This window comes from Lontra canadensis, unplaced genomic scaffold, assembly GCF_010015895.1.
Source record: "Lontra canadensis isolate GAN:19392208 unplaced genomic scaffold, GSC_riverotter_1.0 scaffold38, whole genome shotgun sequence".
Taxonomy (NCBI): domain Eukaryota; kingdom Metazoa; phylum Chordata; class Mammalia; order Carnivora; family Mustelidae; genus Lontra; species Lontra canadensis.
This window is the reverse complement of record NW_022631032.1, coordinates 4,437,160-4,452,564: the sequence shown is the minus strand read 5'-3', so window position 1 is coordinate 4,452,564 and position 15,405 is coordinate 4,437,160. Positions and strand designations below refer to the sequence as shown.

Genomic DNA, 15,405 nt, shown 5'->3' with positions numbered 1-15,405 from the left:
CAAGCCTGAGAGCCAATCAAGGTATCCTCACGCTGCACCATGGGTCCTTACTTGATCAATGTAAGGTTACTGGAGACTGTGTCACTGCATTTGGAAAGTCTCGCACAGTCCTGCTGTCACTACTGCTAGTCTGCAAGCGGGACATGTAACAAATCGCTGGAAATGGGCATGTGGCTGGGGCCACCAGAGCAGGGGGCAGGGCTATTCTTGAGGCTGTTAGAGACTCCCAGAGACTCAGTGTCCTGGGGCCACCACTCCCACAGGCCCCACTTCTACCCTCCCGCCAGCTCCCCAGCACCCCAGCACATGGATTTAGCAGAGGTCACCTTCCCACATGAAGTGGGGCTCAATGCCTTGGCCTCCAAGAGCAAGGAATACTTTGCATTAAACCAGGGAAGATGGAACTAGGAAGCGTCATCTTCTTTGCGTCAAAGGTGCCAATCAACGCTGTGGGGTCACCGTGCCTCAGGGCTGCTGGCCAGTGCACGGGCCAGCCTCCCCTCCAGAGCCCAGTGCGGGGCCAGCAAGCGGAGCAGAGGGCGTGCACTTTCAAAGCCATTGTGTATGTACCTGAGTCAGAAGGTCTGAAGGTCAGGACGACTGCACCGCCCTGAGACGTCTTTTTATCTGCTCCTGATAGAGCCAGTCCTCTCCTACAAGGTCCTGATAGAAAGAAGTGGCGTGTCGCCTTTCCCTAGTATGTGACTTTCACTCAGGGTCCAGTACATCTGTCACCAGCAGGTGCTGGCGGAGCAGGAAGCCTGTGCTGTAGACATGCCAATGTGAGGCAAGGCTGCCAGCTACACGAGAGCCTTGGTATTGCTCGTTTTTCCTGGGATTACACATTCCAGCAGTCTTTTCTATAAGGCAGGGAATTTAAGGCAGGAATTTTACTTGGTAGCAGCCTTCTGGCCATCCTTGCAGAGCACCCTTTATTCCAAACTGAATGAATTTAAATCTCACCTAAAAGGTTAGCAGAATTAGGTTTCTGGCCTCACACCTTTCATGAAAACTTTAAACCTGGAACTCACTAATTCAGCCCAGTCCTAGATGAAAAACAAGGGCTAATGCTGATGGTTTACAAAACACCTCCCTAGACACAACTTTCCTCAATTCCTAGAATGTCCAAGGGAGCACCACTATACCCATTTCACAGAAGAGGAAACTGAGGCTCAGCGCAGCAAAGTGTCTGGCCCAGGAAGAAACGTGGTCTGTGAGGTAGAGCCGAGCTCCCGACTCTCCTGAGTTCTGGCAGGACTTTGTCCCTGAGGCCATAGCTGCCTCGCAAAGGGACAGGCCTGACTCTGGGCTTGGGTCTCCATTTTCAAAGATTAGCAGACAACAGAATCAATCTTTGGGAGCTAAAACAATAATTTTCCTAACTTCCCCTAAGCGGGGTGGGGGTGAGGAGGTGGGGGGGGAAGAGGCACTGTCATCGGCATTCCCATTCTGTCTTCTTTTCCTTGGAGGGTGACTGGCCAGAGCAGTGTGCACCCGTCAGAGATAATGCTATTGTTCTACAGAGATAACATGTCCAATCCCGCTGTGGGCAATAGGACAAAAACAAGTGACCCCCAGTTTGGAACAGTCACACCTCAAGCAGAGAGTTTGGGGCAGAGGAAAGCATCTTCTCTGTGCTGGGACGGGCCACAGAAGCCCCAAGAACTTGCTGATACCTCGGCAGGAGTGGTCCATCTTGTTGAACTGGAAGTAGCCCGACTTGCACTGGCACAGGGCGACGCCGTCCAGGTCGGTGCAGATGGAAGTCTCCTTGTCACATTCTGGAGTCTTCCGCTTACACAAGCTACCCGCTAGAAATGGAAAAACAAGACGGTGACACAAAACAAAACCTCCACTTCAAACCCGAAGAGGCATGAACTTTCTATTTAAAGAGGCTCAGAGCACAGTTTCTTGAAAAGCCCGCTTGGTGCAAGTCTCCTTTTGGAGGCCCCCTTGGAGCCCCTTCTGCCATTCCTTCCCCAAGCAGGCCATGGGACAGAACAAACCCCGATCCCAGCAGCCACGGCAGCCATGGCCTGCCCCGGGAAGCCAGCACAAAGCAGGGAACCCTCGCCATGTCCCACTGAGGAAGCAGGGAGGTGCAGACCTGTCTCCAGCGGAGGGTGTGTCTGGGGCTGCTCTGGGTCCCTGAGGCCTCAAGGGAGGCTGTGCACTCTTGAGGCAGGGCAGCCTGCCGCCCTCACATGGATCCCAAGGGCCGGCGGGGCGGGTCTTCCACTGTCCCAGCATGGCGTTCCTTCACTACGTTTCCTGGCTGCCTCCCGCTACGCTGGAGGTTTCCTGGGGGCTTCTCCATCTAGGGGGCTCCATCACTGTGCCCAGAGATGGTCAGACACAGCGCTTAGCACATGCACGCCGAAGAGGCTGTTGGGCCACGGTCCCCAGGCCGTCACCACGGGTCGGGGGCGGAGGCAGGCGTGGGCAGAGAAGTGTCTCTTTCAGGCTTCTCAGTGAGCCTGGTGAGGTTTTCCATTTCTCTAATTTTTCTCGCTTAAATACAACCTTTTCACAATAACCAAAGGAAACTTTCTACACAGAGATCAACTTGGCTTGTCCAGCTCTGGGCACGTGGGCTGTGCCCATGTTGTGGGTGACAAGGAAGTATTTCCTTAACCAAAAGCATTCATTGCTGGGCATGTGGCCCTCCCTAAGGCTGTATACAGCAGACCCCCCCTGAGGCTCATACAGTATACCCTCTCTGTACACACGAGACCTAACGAGGGTATGTTTACTATCTGAGACAGGTCTGACAAAATGACACATGTAAACGGTACACAGTAGAACAAAACTAGGCAACTAACTGGAGAACAAGCAGTAACATCTTCATAGCTGGGGAAAGGGGAGAGTGACGCTGAGATTTGCTCTTGATGTTGGGAGGTTAAGAGCAAGTTTGCAACCCGGAGATGTCACTGAAGGGCAATGTGTGTATATGGTGCCAGGAGTCATGGTCTCCGCTCTCCCACCTTAAGGAAGACATCAATGTATTAAAAAATCAGTAATCGGCTCTTATCATGGCACAGCTGCCCCCACCATGGGTGATGAGAATAGACACCCACACGAGGTCCCCGCATCCGCCTTCTGTGCTGAGTCCCAAGGGCTGGGGACCTGCTGTATGGCCTGGTCACAGGGAGGTAAGTTTAGGACACAGCTTTGGTTTTCAACACTGCATTTCCTGTCTTTATCATTGAAGCTGGCGTGCTAAAGCAGAAATCCATTTGCGCGTGTGACAGAATTTCCTTTGTTTATTGTGAAAAGGTTGTATTTATGAGAGAAAAATTAGAAAAATGGAAAACCTCACCAGGCTCACTGAGAAGTTGGCACTACAGAGGTTCCAACCCCCCACTGTCCCTCCTCTAAACTTTTGAAGGCTTTGCCAGTCCTCAAGCCTTAATATAAAGAAATACTTCTGGGGCAAAAGGCAGGCGCTGGCCTTGTCCAGGAGCCAGCCTGAGTTGCCTGGCCTGATTAGATATTTTCTGGAAGCCAATGTCACATTTTCCTTCCATCCTGCCCATGAATCCAGCCTGCTGGCAAATACCAGTCGCCTGCTAAAGCAACCCTTCCCTGCGCAGAAGCAAAGAAAGTTGGCCTTGCCCCTGCAAGAGAGGAACTGCCAACCTAAAAATCCTTAAAGAACATTCTGTCATAAATCCATCAAATGCAACCATTTACAATCCCATTTTTATTTTAAGCCTGACAATGTGTGTGTTCTCCAACCACAATCCCCGTGGTCGTTCCTGGGCATAACATCCGCTGGACAGACAATGAGAACTTATGTAAATCCAAGGCTGTGACACTCCTTGGGGGATTTCCAAAGACTCTCAGCCTCTGGAGGCATGAGAGCTGCGGTCCTCTGGAAGGTAAGGAAGTGGAAAGCCCAGAGTAGCCCAGTGCGGCCCATATGTTGGAAACACCCAGATGTCAGAACAGGACAGCCCCTGCTTATCCAAGCTACCTCTCTTGCACTTGGAAAGGTGAGCACGACACAGAGCTGGGTACGGAGAAGAACTGGGAGGAAAAACAGAAAAGTCAGCCTGTTTTCAGCCAAGATGCATGGCTGTCTTTGTTTTCAACAGCTCTGAAAGGGGAGGTACAGTATGGGGGCCAGTATAGGTTGGGGCAGGGGAGCAGATGAGAAAACTCTAGCCCTTCCTCTTTAATTTTGCTCTGAACCTAACAGTGCTCTGAGAAAAAAGGAAATCTTAAAAAAACAAAACAAACAAAGAATGTGACCTCAGCAAGGAAGCAAGGAAGACAGGAGCTTCCCCATAAGCCACATCCAAGCAGTAGAAAGAATGGGGTCAGAGAGTGGGCATGGCTACTTCTGAGCAGGTACTTAAAACTGCAAGTATGTGGCCACTTGATTTGCAAGACATGAAATGCATTTACTAGGGTCATAGAAGTAACCCGGTACAATGCTGACCACATAGGATGTAGTCTCTAAGTATTCAGTGAATTGAAAGGTCCCCTTCCTACTTGCTAGGAAAAACTGGGACCTTTGAATCACTGGAAGAGAAACAAAGTAAAATCAAAGAGCTCTTGCCTCCAAGTAGAGAGCACAGTATAACTGGGCGTAAACTTTTTAGTTAATTCCCCAGTGATGCTAAATAACAGCCACTTCCGTTCCAGAAAGCTTAGCTCCTTTTCTCCCCCAAATGAATAACCAGCCTTGCAATGAGCTAGAGTTCCAGCGTCTATGCTCGGGCACAAGGGTAACCCCAATTCCCAGGCTCTGCTGTGACAGGGCCGTGAGGAGAGCCCTCTGGATCAGCACTTAGAAAGCCCAGGGCCCCTGGGAACATCCTGGATCTTCCAGCAGATACAGCACCAAACCTGCTCCCAGCAACTTCCGTTGGTGTCTGAACACCCGACAGGGAGGCTCCCAGACTCTGCATCCTTAGCAGGTCCTGACTGGGTAGCACAGTTTGAAAACTGGAGCCCACTCTGATTGCTGACAAGACAGCAGCAGGAGTAAACCCCCTTGGTGAGCAAGCCCTTTTTAATTCTAGTAAAGTTTTCCCATCCCAGAGGCAAAACTTCCTTTCTAAGACCCAAATCTGCCTTATGAAGTTCTTGTCTATAATCCCCTTTTAAATCTGCTTCATCAGACACAGAGGTACTGCAGAAACTCTGACAAAACAGGTAAAGAGTGAATGAGAAAAGGGTTAGGAATGGCCCCATGAGTAGGGTCTGGCCTATATCGTTCTGGTTTTGTTTCTATGCATTGATCATTTGCAAAAACACAAGATGGGTAACACTGGCCATGGTTTTTTTTTGTTTTGTTTTTTTACTTAATGGAATATCATGATGCAGATCTGAGGTATTGATAAGTATGTATATTCTCTGTGTGACTTTGTCTCCCCAGAGAGAGCTGGAACTTTTCAAGGTCAAGAAGACTGATTTCATTACAAAAGCATCCCTTCCCACACCAACAAAGTCCAGGAGAAACAGGAGAGACAGCATACCAAAGACCAGGTGACTTTAAGGCTATGCATGAGTGTGCATGCACATGTGTACCAAGGTACAGACACATGAAGGCCTTTTGCTTGACACACAAGTAGGCTCCATCCCCAGTGTAGAGCCCAACACGGGACTTGAACTCATACCCGTGAGACCAAGACCCGAGCTGAGGTCAAGAGTCAGATGTTCAACCAACTTAGCCACCCAGGTGCCCCTCGCAGAACACCCGTTTCAAACATAGACTGGCTCTGTGACCAGCATGTGGAGCCAGAGCCCCAAGTGCCCCTGTACCTAACCATATGGGCAGGGTCCTCCCAGAGGACCATCCTCTTACCTTTAAAGATCCGCCTCTGAGATCCCAAGAGCTGGCAGACCTCAGCAGAAGACCTACAGGAGTTGACACAGTTCTGCATCCCATCGGCCAGGTCAAACAGCGTCACGTTGGAGGCCAAGGAGAAGGTGGTTTGCAGGGACACGACCATCGCATTGGACTCCCTGTTGGCAAAGTGGGTAAGTTTTTAATTATCCTAGAATGCCATGTGGGCCCCGGGGTTTTTGGAAAATGAATGCATCTCTATTCTCCCAGAAGGGAATGGGAGAGCATGGAGGTCCAGTTACCTTGGCCCCAGGTCACTCTGTGGCTTGGTCAAACAGGGCCCAGTTTTGTTGCTGTCGCCTATGTTACAATAATCTCCCCTATATATAGACTGGTTCACAAGGGAGTGTAATTCTGTTACTTACCCAGAAACATGAACTGTGGATCGGGTATAACCAGGTAATGCCGAAAAACACATATTTAACTGAAAGGAAAAATAGGTTTGTCGTTAACTGTGAGTTAGATCAAAGCCTTAGACCTAGAACCAGTTTCCATTTTCAGGATAAAACTGGCATTTTCCAGCCCTCAAGTTATCAGCAGGCAGCTTTACAGAGCAGTGGTGTCCTTTTTTTGTGCCCTTCTTAAATGCCTCCCTGCTCTTGTTCTGTTGTTCCCTGAGTACAAAGGGAGAGAGGCAGATAGTAAATCAGTGGGGAAAATCTTGGCAGGAAATGATGTTCAGAACAGCACCCTTGGATGCAAAACATCTTCAAAGGAACAGATCTCTTCTAAGACCAGGGTTTCAAAAAACTCAGAGGCAACTGTTTATTTGGACTTTGCAGAGTGAACAAGGCTCACTGAAAAGGCTTCAGCTACCCCAGGTCTGGCAAGTCCGACACAGACCCCTCATAATCTACAGTGAGTTGACCTAGCTCAAAGATAGGTCCTCTTCAAAAAGGATCTCCACGGAAATCACATTACGTGGGTCAAGAGCCCCTTTGCCGAGAGCAAATTAAGAGTGACTCTCCCTGTGTTTGCCTTGTACCCTCAGAGAAAGCAGAAAATCCCTCTAGGGCATAAAGTTCCATGCCTGCCTTTCTGCTCCCCAATAGTAGGGGCTGGGGATCCTTTCTGTGCAGCAGAAAGTCATAATAACTTGACCTATGCAGACGTGCCTGTCTTTCAAAGCCTGTATGTCAAGCACACCTGACTCTTATTAGATGGATTCAAACATAGGATGTTAGCAAACCTTTTCTGGCTTTGTGTGACATTGCTCTATATTCCAATGGGCAATGATTTATTCATAGTATAATGACTTAAACTTTTTTTCCCAAGGAAAAAGAGAAAAGGCACATTTCAGAACAGAATGGCATCTTGGGGAAGTCCACTTAAATGGCTTCTCTAGTCACTGCTTAAATCATCACTATTCTTCTTAAATCATCATTCTAATAAATTATACATTAACACTGGGTGAAAATGAACAAATCAGGGAAGTCACTGAATGCCATGTACTGGGAAGGACTGCATCTCTGCACGGGTTCGAAGCCCCTGTATGACCCCAGAAGGAAATATTGACCTACGGCACAACCAAAAGGCAACTGTGCAGAAGCGACAAGAACCCCAGGTATAGGAGTTAGCAGACATAATATCCTGCTGTATGGTAAAGAATTTAACCTTGCCTAAAGAGAGGTCTAGCCCTTGGCTTCCAGGAGGTCATCTCCTCCTGCCTTTGTCCACCTAGAGGCCCTGGGCTACTCCAAATATCTAACAACATGATTTCTGTGGAGCTTTGGGTTACATGGTATCAGCCTGACCTCCAGAAGGACTAGAGACTGAAGTCAGCCATATGAGCATTTGACTATGTCCACATATTGACTCTTGACACCAAGGCTCAGGGGACCTTCGCTGGTTAGCAGGACTCCATGAATACTGTATACATAATTGCCAAGAGGAGTTAACACAGTACGTGACTCCACAGGAAAAAGAAAACTGAAAGGGCCTAATTTGGAATCCTCCTTGATTCTGCCCTGTGTGTCTCTCCCATGGCTGATTGGGACCTGGACCTTTTCACTGTAATAAACCACAACCATGAGTTTAAGAGCGTCTGTAAGATCTGAGTCCTTACAGTGAATTATCAAATCTGAGGGTGGTCTGGGGGATCCCCAAACTTGCAAATGGGTGTCAGAAGTGAGACTGGTCTAGCAGACTATTCCTTAACATTGTACCTGCTCTGTGTGAACTCAGGCAACGCCATTAACTTTCAGGGCTTCCTGCTCTTCTAGCTGTGAAGGGGCTGACAATACCTCTTACAGGAGTGAGGCTTCTGGCAAAGTGCCCATCGTAGAGTAGATGCTCCGTTGATACAGAAATGGAACTGGAATCTAAATTTTACACAAAGAAAATCTACAGTCCTATAAAACCCTATAGGTTTTGGCTAATTTACCCTTACTCGTAAAGAGCAAGTAAAATTGAAATCAGAAACTAATCAATGTCTAAAACTTATTTTAATGGCAATTTTCAATGTTCTAAACACCAAATTTTAGACTCAGGTAGCAGACAAGAGATAAAATTTACTACCTGAGCTTCATTTTCATCTCCCTTCTTTTTCATTTTCCTTCCTTCCTTTCTTTTTTTTTTTTCTTCCCCTGACAAAAAGAAGCAAAGAGGGAAAGAAGAGGAATCAAAGACCCCTAGATAATCTATGCAGTGAATTCTCAACCCTGGAAAACCAGGATTAACTGACACACCTTTGGCATTGCCCTGAGGAGAAAGAGCCTCCTTCTCCCCAAGCTTGGAAACAGAAAGAAAGTCCCACAGCATGTCAGCTGCAGATGGGATTGTAGAATTTTCTGGATCTTTCCTCATTGCCAATAGTTCTTACTGGTGCATGGGTTCTAACCATCTGTGACTCTGAGTCTGCACATGAAAAAGAAATGCCAAGGCACTGATAAAGGCTGCATGTGAAGGCACACAGAAGAAACACTTCTCTTGGGCACCAGTGGTTCTCAGCACCTCCCTTCTATTTCTGAGAAGCTTTTAATTTTACCATGAAGTTTACCTTCCAAACATAATGGAAATGAATATCTAGGAGATACAGCTGATTGCCATGAGGTTCTTAATTCCAAATGAAATCTGTTGGAAAAAACAAAGGACTCGAAGCAAGATGCCTTTTGGAAAACTTACTGTTTTGGTGATCTCATTTTCAACTTCATGTAGGTCTGCTTTCTTCTCCATGGTGGTATTGAGAAATGTTTTCTTTAATTTGAACTCTGTCACGAAGGTTCTAACTGGAAATGAAAACACAACCCGTCAGAGCATGCAACTATGCTATGCTACACGTGGCTATGTGTTTGTGATTCTCTGGTGTGCCCCTCTTTATTGCACCTTGTAAGACAGTCTGGGTGCATGTCTTTCTCCTTGAGGATAGAGAACACCTCTCCCTCTGCTAGCTCTGTTCGAGGAAGGTGGGTGTCCACTGAGCTGGGCAGGAGGCTCGGACCGAATAAACCTTTGAGTCAGAAATGCCAAGGAGCCTTCTGCACGTTGTGTGGGCTGCTGTGGGGAGCCATCCTGAGACCTCTCTGATAGGTCTCTGATCGGCTTACATAACCGATGCTAAGTAAAGCATGTGACAAAGAAGAAAGACCGGCTGGCTTAAACGATACAACCCCAGGGAGGAGATGTAGGGTCAGGCCTGAGAAAGCTCTCCACAGAGCACCACCCTTGTCCTTTAGGCCCATGCTGTGAAGCCCTCAGCTTCAAGGGCATGCTTTGGTTTCCTCTTCTGGTCAGCATCACCCCATCAGCCCCCAACCCTCTCACTCACAGGAAATGCCCACTTTATCACTGATGAAAGACACTTCCAGAAATCAGCTCACTGATTCAGGACAACTGAGGGGATGTGGAGGAAGGTGCCTAACATCTGTGGTGTGCCGGCACTCAGGAGGCTGCCAGGCCCCATGGTCACAAGCCAGGCAATGCACATGCCCCAAATTCAAAATATTGTTGAGTTCAGGCCTGAAAGAAAGCAGCCTTTCTTTCAAGGTCCATTTCACGCATAAAGTAAACTTGTATTTACCATCAATTTGTGCTGATGGGGCCTGAGGGGGAATGGAACTTAAAAATGGGCAGACGACCAACAATTAGTATAGCCTGCTTTATATCTGCCTCTTATCTTCCTTTATATTAAATTCTTATCTTTCCCTCTGGACAGGGGGGGAAAAAAGACCCAAAGCACAGGAACCCATAAGGCTGCTCCTTCACAGAAAGCTTGCCTGTGGAATTAAGAAAAAGGCCCACAAATGAGCCAGGGAACACATTTAACATCTTATACTTACTGTCTAAAGCCCTTAATCCTTATTTAACATCTTTTTGCTTGTTCTACAGTTCAGTGAAGCCAGCTGCTCAGGACTCTTGCTGAACAGCAGGGAGCTCTTTGAAAACATTCTTGGCCAAATGAAAGCATTTCAGCGTGCTCTAATTTGCATGTTCCTCTGATGTTTATGAACAATGAAGCTAAATGACTTGAAAAGGGAAAGATGATTGTTAACACAAAAGCACGGCTCTCTCGGCTCTCTCGGCTCTCCTCCTCCTGATCTGAGGTGCCTGGGGGACCCTGAGCACACAGGCTTCCAGAACTACCACCCCACTCCTTCATCTACACTTCTCCCTGGTCCAGGCTGATACCCAGACTCCCGGGATGGAAATACACATCTTGTAAATGTTAAGTACACAGACCTCTTCTGAACCAGGACAGTAAACGTGGCCTCTGCTTTCAGTGCAGCTGTGAAAACGGCATCACACCATCCTCCAGCCGCCACCCCCTGCCCAGCACATGGACATCTTTGTGCCTACTTTACCTCACCTGGCTTAAAGGCAATTTTCTACTTCATGCTCAACTGTGGATTTACATCGGTGATACAAATGATATTTTAAATTATTTGTTTTTTATTTCATTAAGCTTTAAATTCCAACTCCAGTAGAAGGAACATACTGTCATATGAGTTTCAGATGTACACTAAGGCGAATGAACGATTCTGTACATTACTCGGAGCTCATCAGGACCAGGGCACTTCTTCATCCCCATCCCGTTTCCCTCATTCCTCTTACCCTCTCCCCTCTGGTAATCATCAGCTTGTTCTCTAGAGTCAAGAGTCTGTTTCTTGGTTTGTCTCTCTCTCTTTTTTATATCAATGATTTTTTTTTTTTTTGGAAAGATCCATGATGATTACTTTGTATTCTGAGTACCTGGTGTTTTCATTGCTTTCAATTCTGGTCCAAGAGGTTGGGGACTAAATGTTAAATGATACTTCCCATCTGGAGAACTCTACCATTTTCCAAGCTGGCTCAGATACTTTATTTTATCTGATCTTCACAATAACCTTGAGTGGGAAGCAGAGCAGGTGGTAATCTGATTTTACAGATGAGAACATTGAGGCTGAGGGCTTCTGTGCCATCGCCGGTGGCTCTGGAGCTGGAAGCCGGGCAGCGGGGCTAATGGCAGGGGCGATTTTCACACTGGTTCAAAACAAGATCACCCCAGCTTCTCCATTCTTAAACCAAAGCCTCCAGGCCTATTTCTACCAGGGTGTAGCAAAATGGAATAGGTTACCCAAAAGCAAGTTAGCTAATAGAGAAAGAGGAGTTCTTGATTTTAACAGATGTCTAGAGGCCTAGATTGTTTTTTCTTTAATAATGCTTTGACTTGATCCTTGTATTTTACACCATTTCCAAAATTCTACCATTAATTTAGTAGGGTACCAAGTATTTGAAATAAATTTCGAGGCCCAGAACGAACCTGCTTTCCCCCAGGGTGCCATGTCAGCGAAATGAACTTTCCAGTTCTATAAATGTTCCCCGGGACCAGAACATCGTGGATGCAGTCAGCCAAGCCCCCAACACCAAGTCACTTCTGGGCCCGGTACTTACTCCCTTGTCCTTGATCCTTCTAAATAAGGTCAGATAGGTAACCCTAGCCAATCAAGTCCTGTTTCAGAAGTGACCAAGCTTTTAACCCTCTACAGACTCATCCTTACCCAAAGCCCTCTGAGGGAGAGAGCTCCACTGCCTGTGAGACCCCAGACTCCCCCAGGCCATGGTGGTTCTCCCTTAAATAAAGGACATCAAACTCATTACCTAACCATTTGGGTTTTGTCATCTGACACAACCTTCCTAAAATATCTGATGATTCCCCTCAGCCCGCGGGCAACAGGCATTCATGCAAATGTCACAGACATTTGTTCTCTCAAAAAGGTATTTACTGAGCACTTTTTGCACGTTAAGTATCACACTGTTCAACTGAAGATGATTCAAAGATGAGTCACTTTACCTGCCAGTTTCCCTATCCCGCTTAGATAACTCTACGTTCCGCACTTCTCATTTCTTCAAGTTACGTGTTGAACTCAGCACTCTAAAGCAGGGTTAGACCCTATGTGCAAGGAAGCTCTTCTGATGAACACATTATTATGTGATGAGAGCTGTGGGCTGGAATGCAGCCTCTCAGCAAACAGGTGCATAAACTTGGCCACTTAGCACCTTGTCAGGACCTTAGTTTTCATTTGTGTTTGCGTTTTAACCTGTAAACTGGAGAGTATATCCAAAATCAACCAGTTTCAAGACTAGCAAATTAGGAAATGAAATAGGACAGACTGTAATGGTCCAATTACAGCAGCTTTATAAAAATGTATCTGCCTATGGACAGGCCTGTGAAGATCACTTTTTACAAATGAATGTGTGAATGCAGTAAGATAATCAGGGTTTTATTCTCTCTTTTTTCTCCCTTAAAAAAATTTTTTTTATTACTATGTACTTAGAAGATCCCTTTGATATATATTTTTTCCTAACTACAGGGTGGAATGGTTAGGCAAATAGTGTTGTGAGCCAATAATGGCATGTCCGTGTAGTCCTTGGGATATTTTTGGTAATATGGAAAAATGTTTAAGATATAAAGTTTGTACAAATACCACATGGTTTCAACTATATAAAAATACAGGGCACACTAAAAAAGATTGCAAATAAGGCGCTATGTCTTTGAGTGATTAAAAAATAGGTAGCAATTTCACTTCTTTCTATACTCCTTAAAAGTTTATGCCTTGGACAAATACCCATATTGTTTAGGGAGGAAAACAATAAAGGTTATTTTAAAAAATACATTGTGGTGCAGGATACATTCCAAGGTAGATTCATTCTCTTACCCAGATTGCATATTCCCTTTTCCAGCTGGTAGCCAACCGGGCATTTGCAGGTGAAGGATCCCTGAGTATTGTTGCATGTGGCCAGGGGTGGGCAGGGGTTCAAGAGACACTCATTCACATCTGCAGAGGAGAGCAAACAGGGCCATACTGAATCCGCGGCAGACAGCAAAATCATTATCCGGTCCAGTAAGCACTTCCTAAGAGCCAAATGGCACTAGGCGCATTGGGGCCCAGCGATGAGAAGGATGCTACCCTGTCCTCCAGGGGTTGCCCATCTGTTGAGGGTGGAGGCAGCTGTGTGGACAGATGACATAAATACAAACCAGGATTTGAAAGTGCAGAGAGAGAGGAAGATTTCGACGGGAGGGAGAATTAAGGACTGTCGCAAATAACATCTGAACTAAGACTGGAAAGACTTTAACAAGCAGATGGGTGGGTGGGGAGGCTGAGGCACCAGCGAAGTGAAGGCTGGAGGTGGGGAAGCTGGAGGGGTTTTTAGGGAGCTGTAGGTGGTCCAGTGTGGCACGGGTGTAGGAGGCCCAAAGAATGGAGCCAGATCATGGAGGCTTGTCAACGTTACTATCTGACCTTACTTTGCAGACAACACATAAGCATGCTGACTCTCCAATCGGCAGGGTATTAATTAAGAAAAAAAAATCCTACCCTCCTCTAGTTTGAAGGGAAATAGTGTCATTGCTGATTTCAATGAGGTAGTGTGGTACAGACCGCTGGGGGTGAGTTTTGCTCTTACCCACACTGCAGTCATCCCCTTGCCAGGAGGGTGAGCACCTGCATCGATACCCACGGCCGGTGCTGGGGTCTGTGACGCATTTCCCGTCGTGAAGACAAGGGTTCACGGCACAGCTGTTAACTAAAAACACATCCCAGAATAAAGCAGTTAATCATGGAGGAAATGTAAAAGCAGCTCTAGGTAAATATTTAATTCTCCCAGCTAATATTTGATTTTTACTTATTTCTGTTGACTTACCCCGAAAGGTCACACCACTAAAATAGAACAGGTTCCCAAGAGGTGCGGAAAAGGTGCGGTGGGGACGGGACCCTGGTGCTAGTTCCTGGGAACCTGTTCTACTTTAGTGGTAGACATGTGTTAGACATGTGTCTAGACCCCTGGACGCAAAAACCGGTTCAAATCGAGATGCTGCTGACATGCTTACAGGTCGCTGGGTTGAGGACTGATGGTTATATTGTCTTTGACACTTAGACAAGTCTACCTGAATCCATACCAATTTAAAACACACATCAGGGGAAAGAAGTCCCTGACTAACCATCCTCCCTGCTCCAGGATTCTCCCCTTCCCAAAAACAAACAAACAAACAAAAAAACAAAAATCAAAATATAACCGGGGCTCCACATATGGTGCCATCATTTGGAAAAACATCAAAGTGGGACACTCCGGTGCCCTTTTTCCATAATGTAATGATGAGCCCTCTCTGGCTCATTTAGGCCTTAAAGGCACCCAGGCTTCATTGTTCCCCTAGACTCCCAGCTCCCAGAGCAGAGACCAGAACTCTGGGTTCTGGTGTCGAGAACCAGCACTGTCATGCTCCAGGTATGTAATGAAAGCCTACTAAAGACTTATGCCACATGCTCAGGAGAGTCGAAACCCATAGCATAACTGCATCACTTCCAAGTAGAAGAATCGCTGGTAGAAGGAGAAAAAGGAGGCCGAAGTCAAGAGTTGTAACACCAAAAAAAACCCCAAACAAACCCCAAACAAACAAGCTAACCATAAAGACGGTGTTCCTATTCCAGAAGGCTGCTTTATGTATCCCTAAAATCACTGACAGGAGCACGGCCCCTTCAAAACCAAACTCTGTCCCATTGACACTGTCAGAAAAACCCTCCTGACAGCCAGCCATGATGCTGTTAATTCTGCCCTACAGTTATCATTGTAATGACCATAATCGGCTCTAAAGGAGATTTGTGAATTATGTTCTGTCTGGTCCTGGAATATATCTGGCAGGAAATGACGCTCCTCCTGGAGTCCCGAAGCAGGTCTCCCAGCCTCCCCAGAGAAGAGTCTACTTTTTGTGTCCCAGAGATACTCGGGTTGCTGGCACAAAGAAGGGATCAATGTGCCGGGCACGGGGGGCTGGCAGCAGGGGTGGTGATGGCCCTCTTGCCCTTTGGCTGGCCGTGGCCGACTGGCCGGAACTAGGACCCTGACTGAGCTCCCTGCTCTAGTCGCTACAAAGCGTTCTCTTCTTTCCTCCTTCCTTAAGGCTGTCAGTCTCCCTGTCAGCCCTGCACCAATAGCAGTGTTCCTTCCTCGGGTCTGGACAAGCCAAAGGTACAATTCTGAACATGACATTGAAAGATCTTTCACTCTAATTCCTTCCACTCTTCCTTAAATTATGAAGAGTCACACAAATGGCTTTATTTCTCCCGTGCTGT

The 15,405-nt window shown here is 46.9% G+C and overlaps 1 protein-coding gene across 1 annotated transcript in view; it reads right to left on the bottom strand.

The window, feature by feature from the left end:
• HEG1 (heart development protein with EGF like domains 1) overlaps window positions 1-15,405 on the bottom strand; it is an 85,361-nt gene that overhangs the window by 24,589 nt on the left and 45,367 nt on the right. Inside the window, exons 8-13 of the mRNA XM_032869448.1 lie at window positions 13,742-13,861; window positions 12,991-13,110; window positions 8,981-9,084; window positions 6,223-6,281; window positions 5,816-5,976; window positions 1,677-1,811 (exon numbers count right to left, since the gene is read on the bottom strand). Coding sequence (XP_032725339.1) covers window positions 1,677-1,811; window positions 5,816-5,976; window positions 6,223-6,281; window positions 8,981-9,084; window positions 12,991-13,110; window positions 13,742-13,861 — 699 coding nt within the window. The remainder of the gene's footprint in view (window positions 1-1,676; window positions 1,812-5,815; window positions 5,977-6,222; window positions 6,282-8,980; window positions 9,085-12,990; window positions 13,111-13,741; window positions 13,862-15,405) is intronic.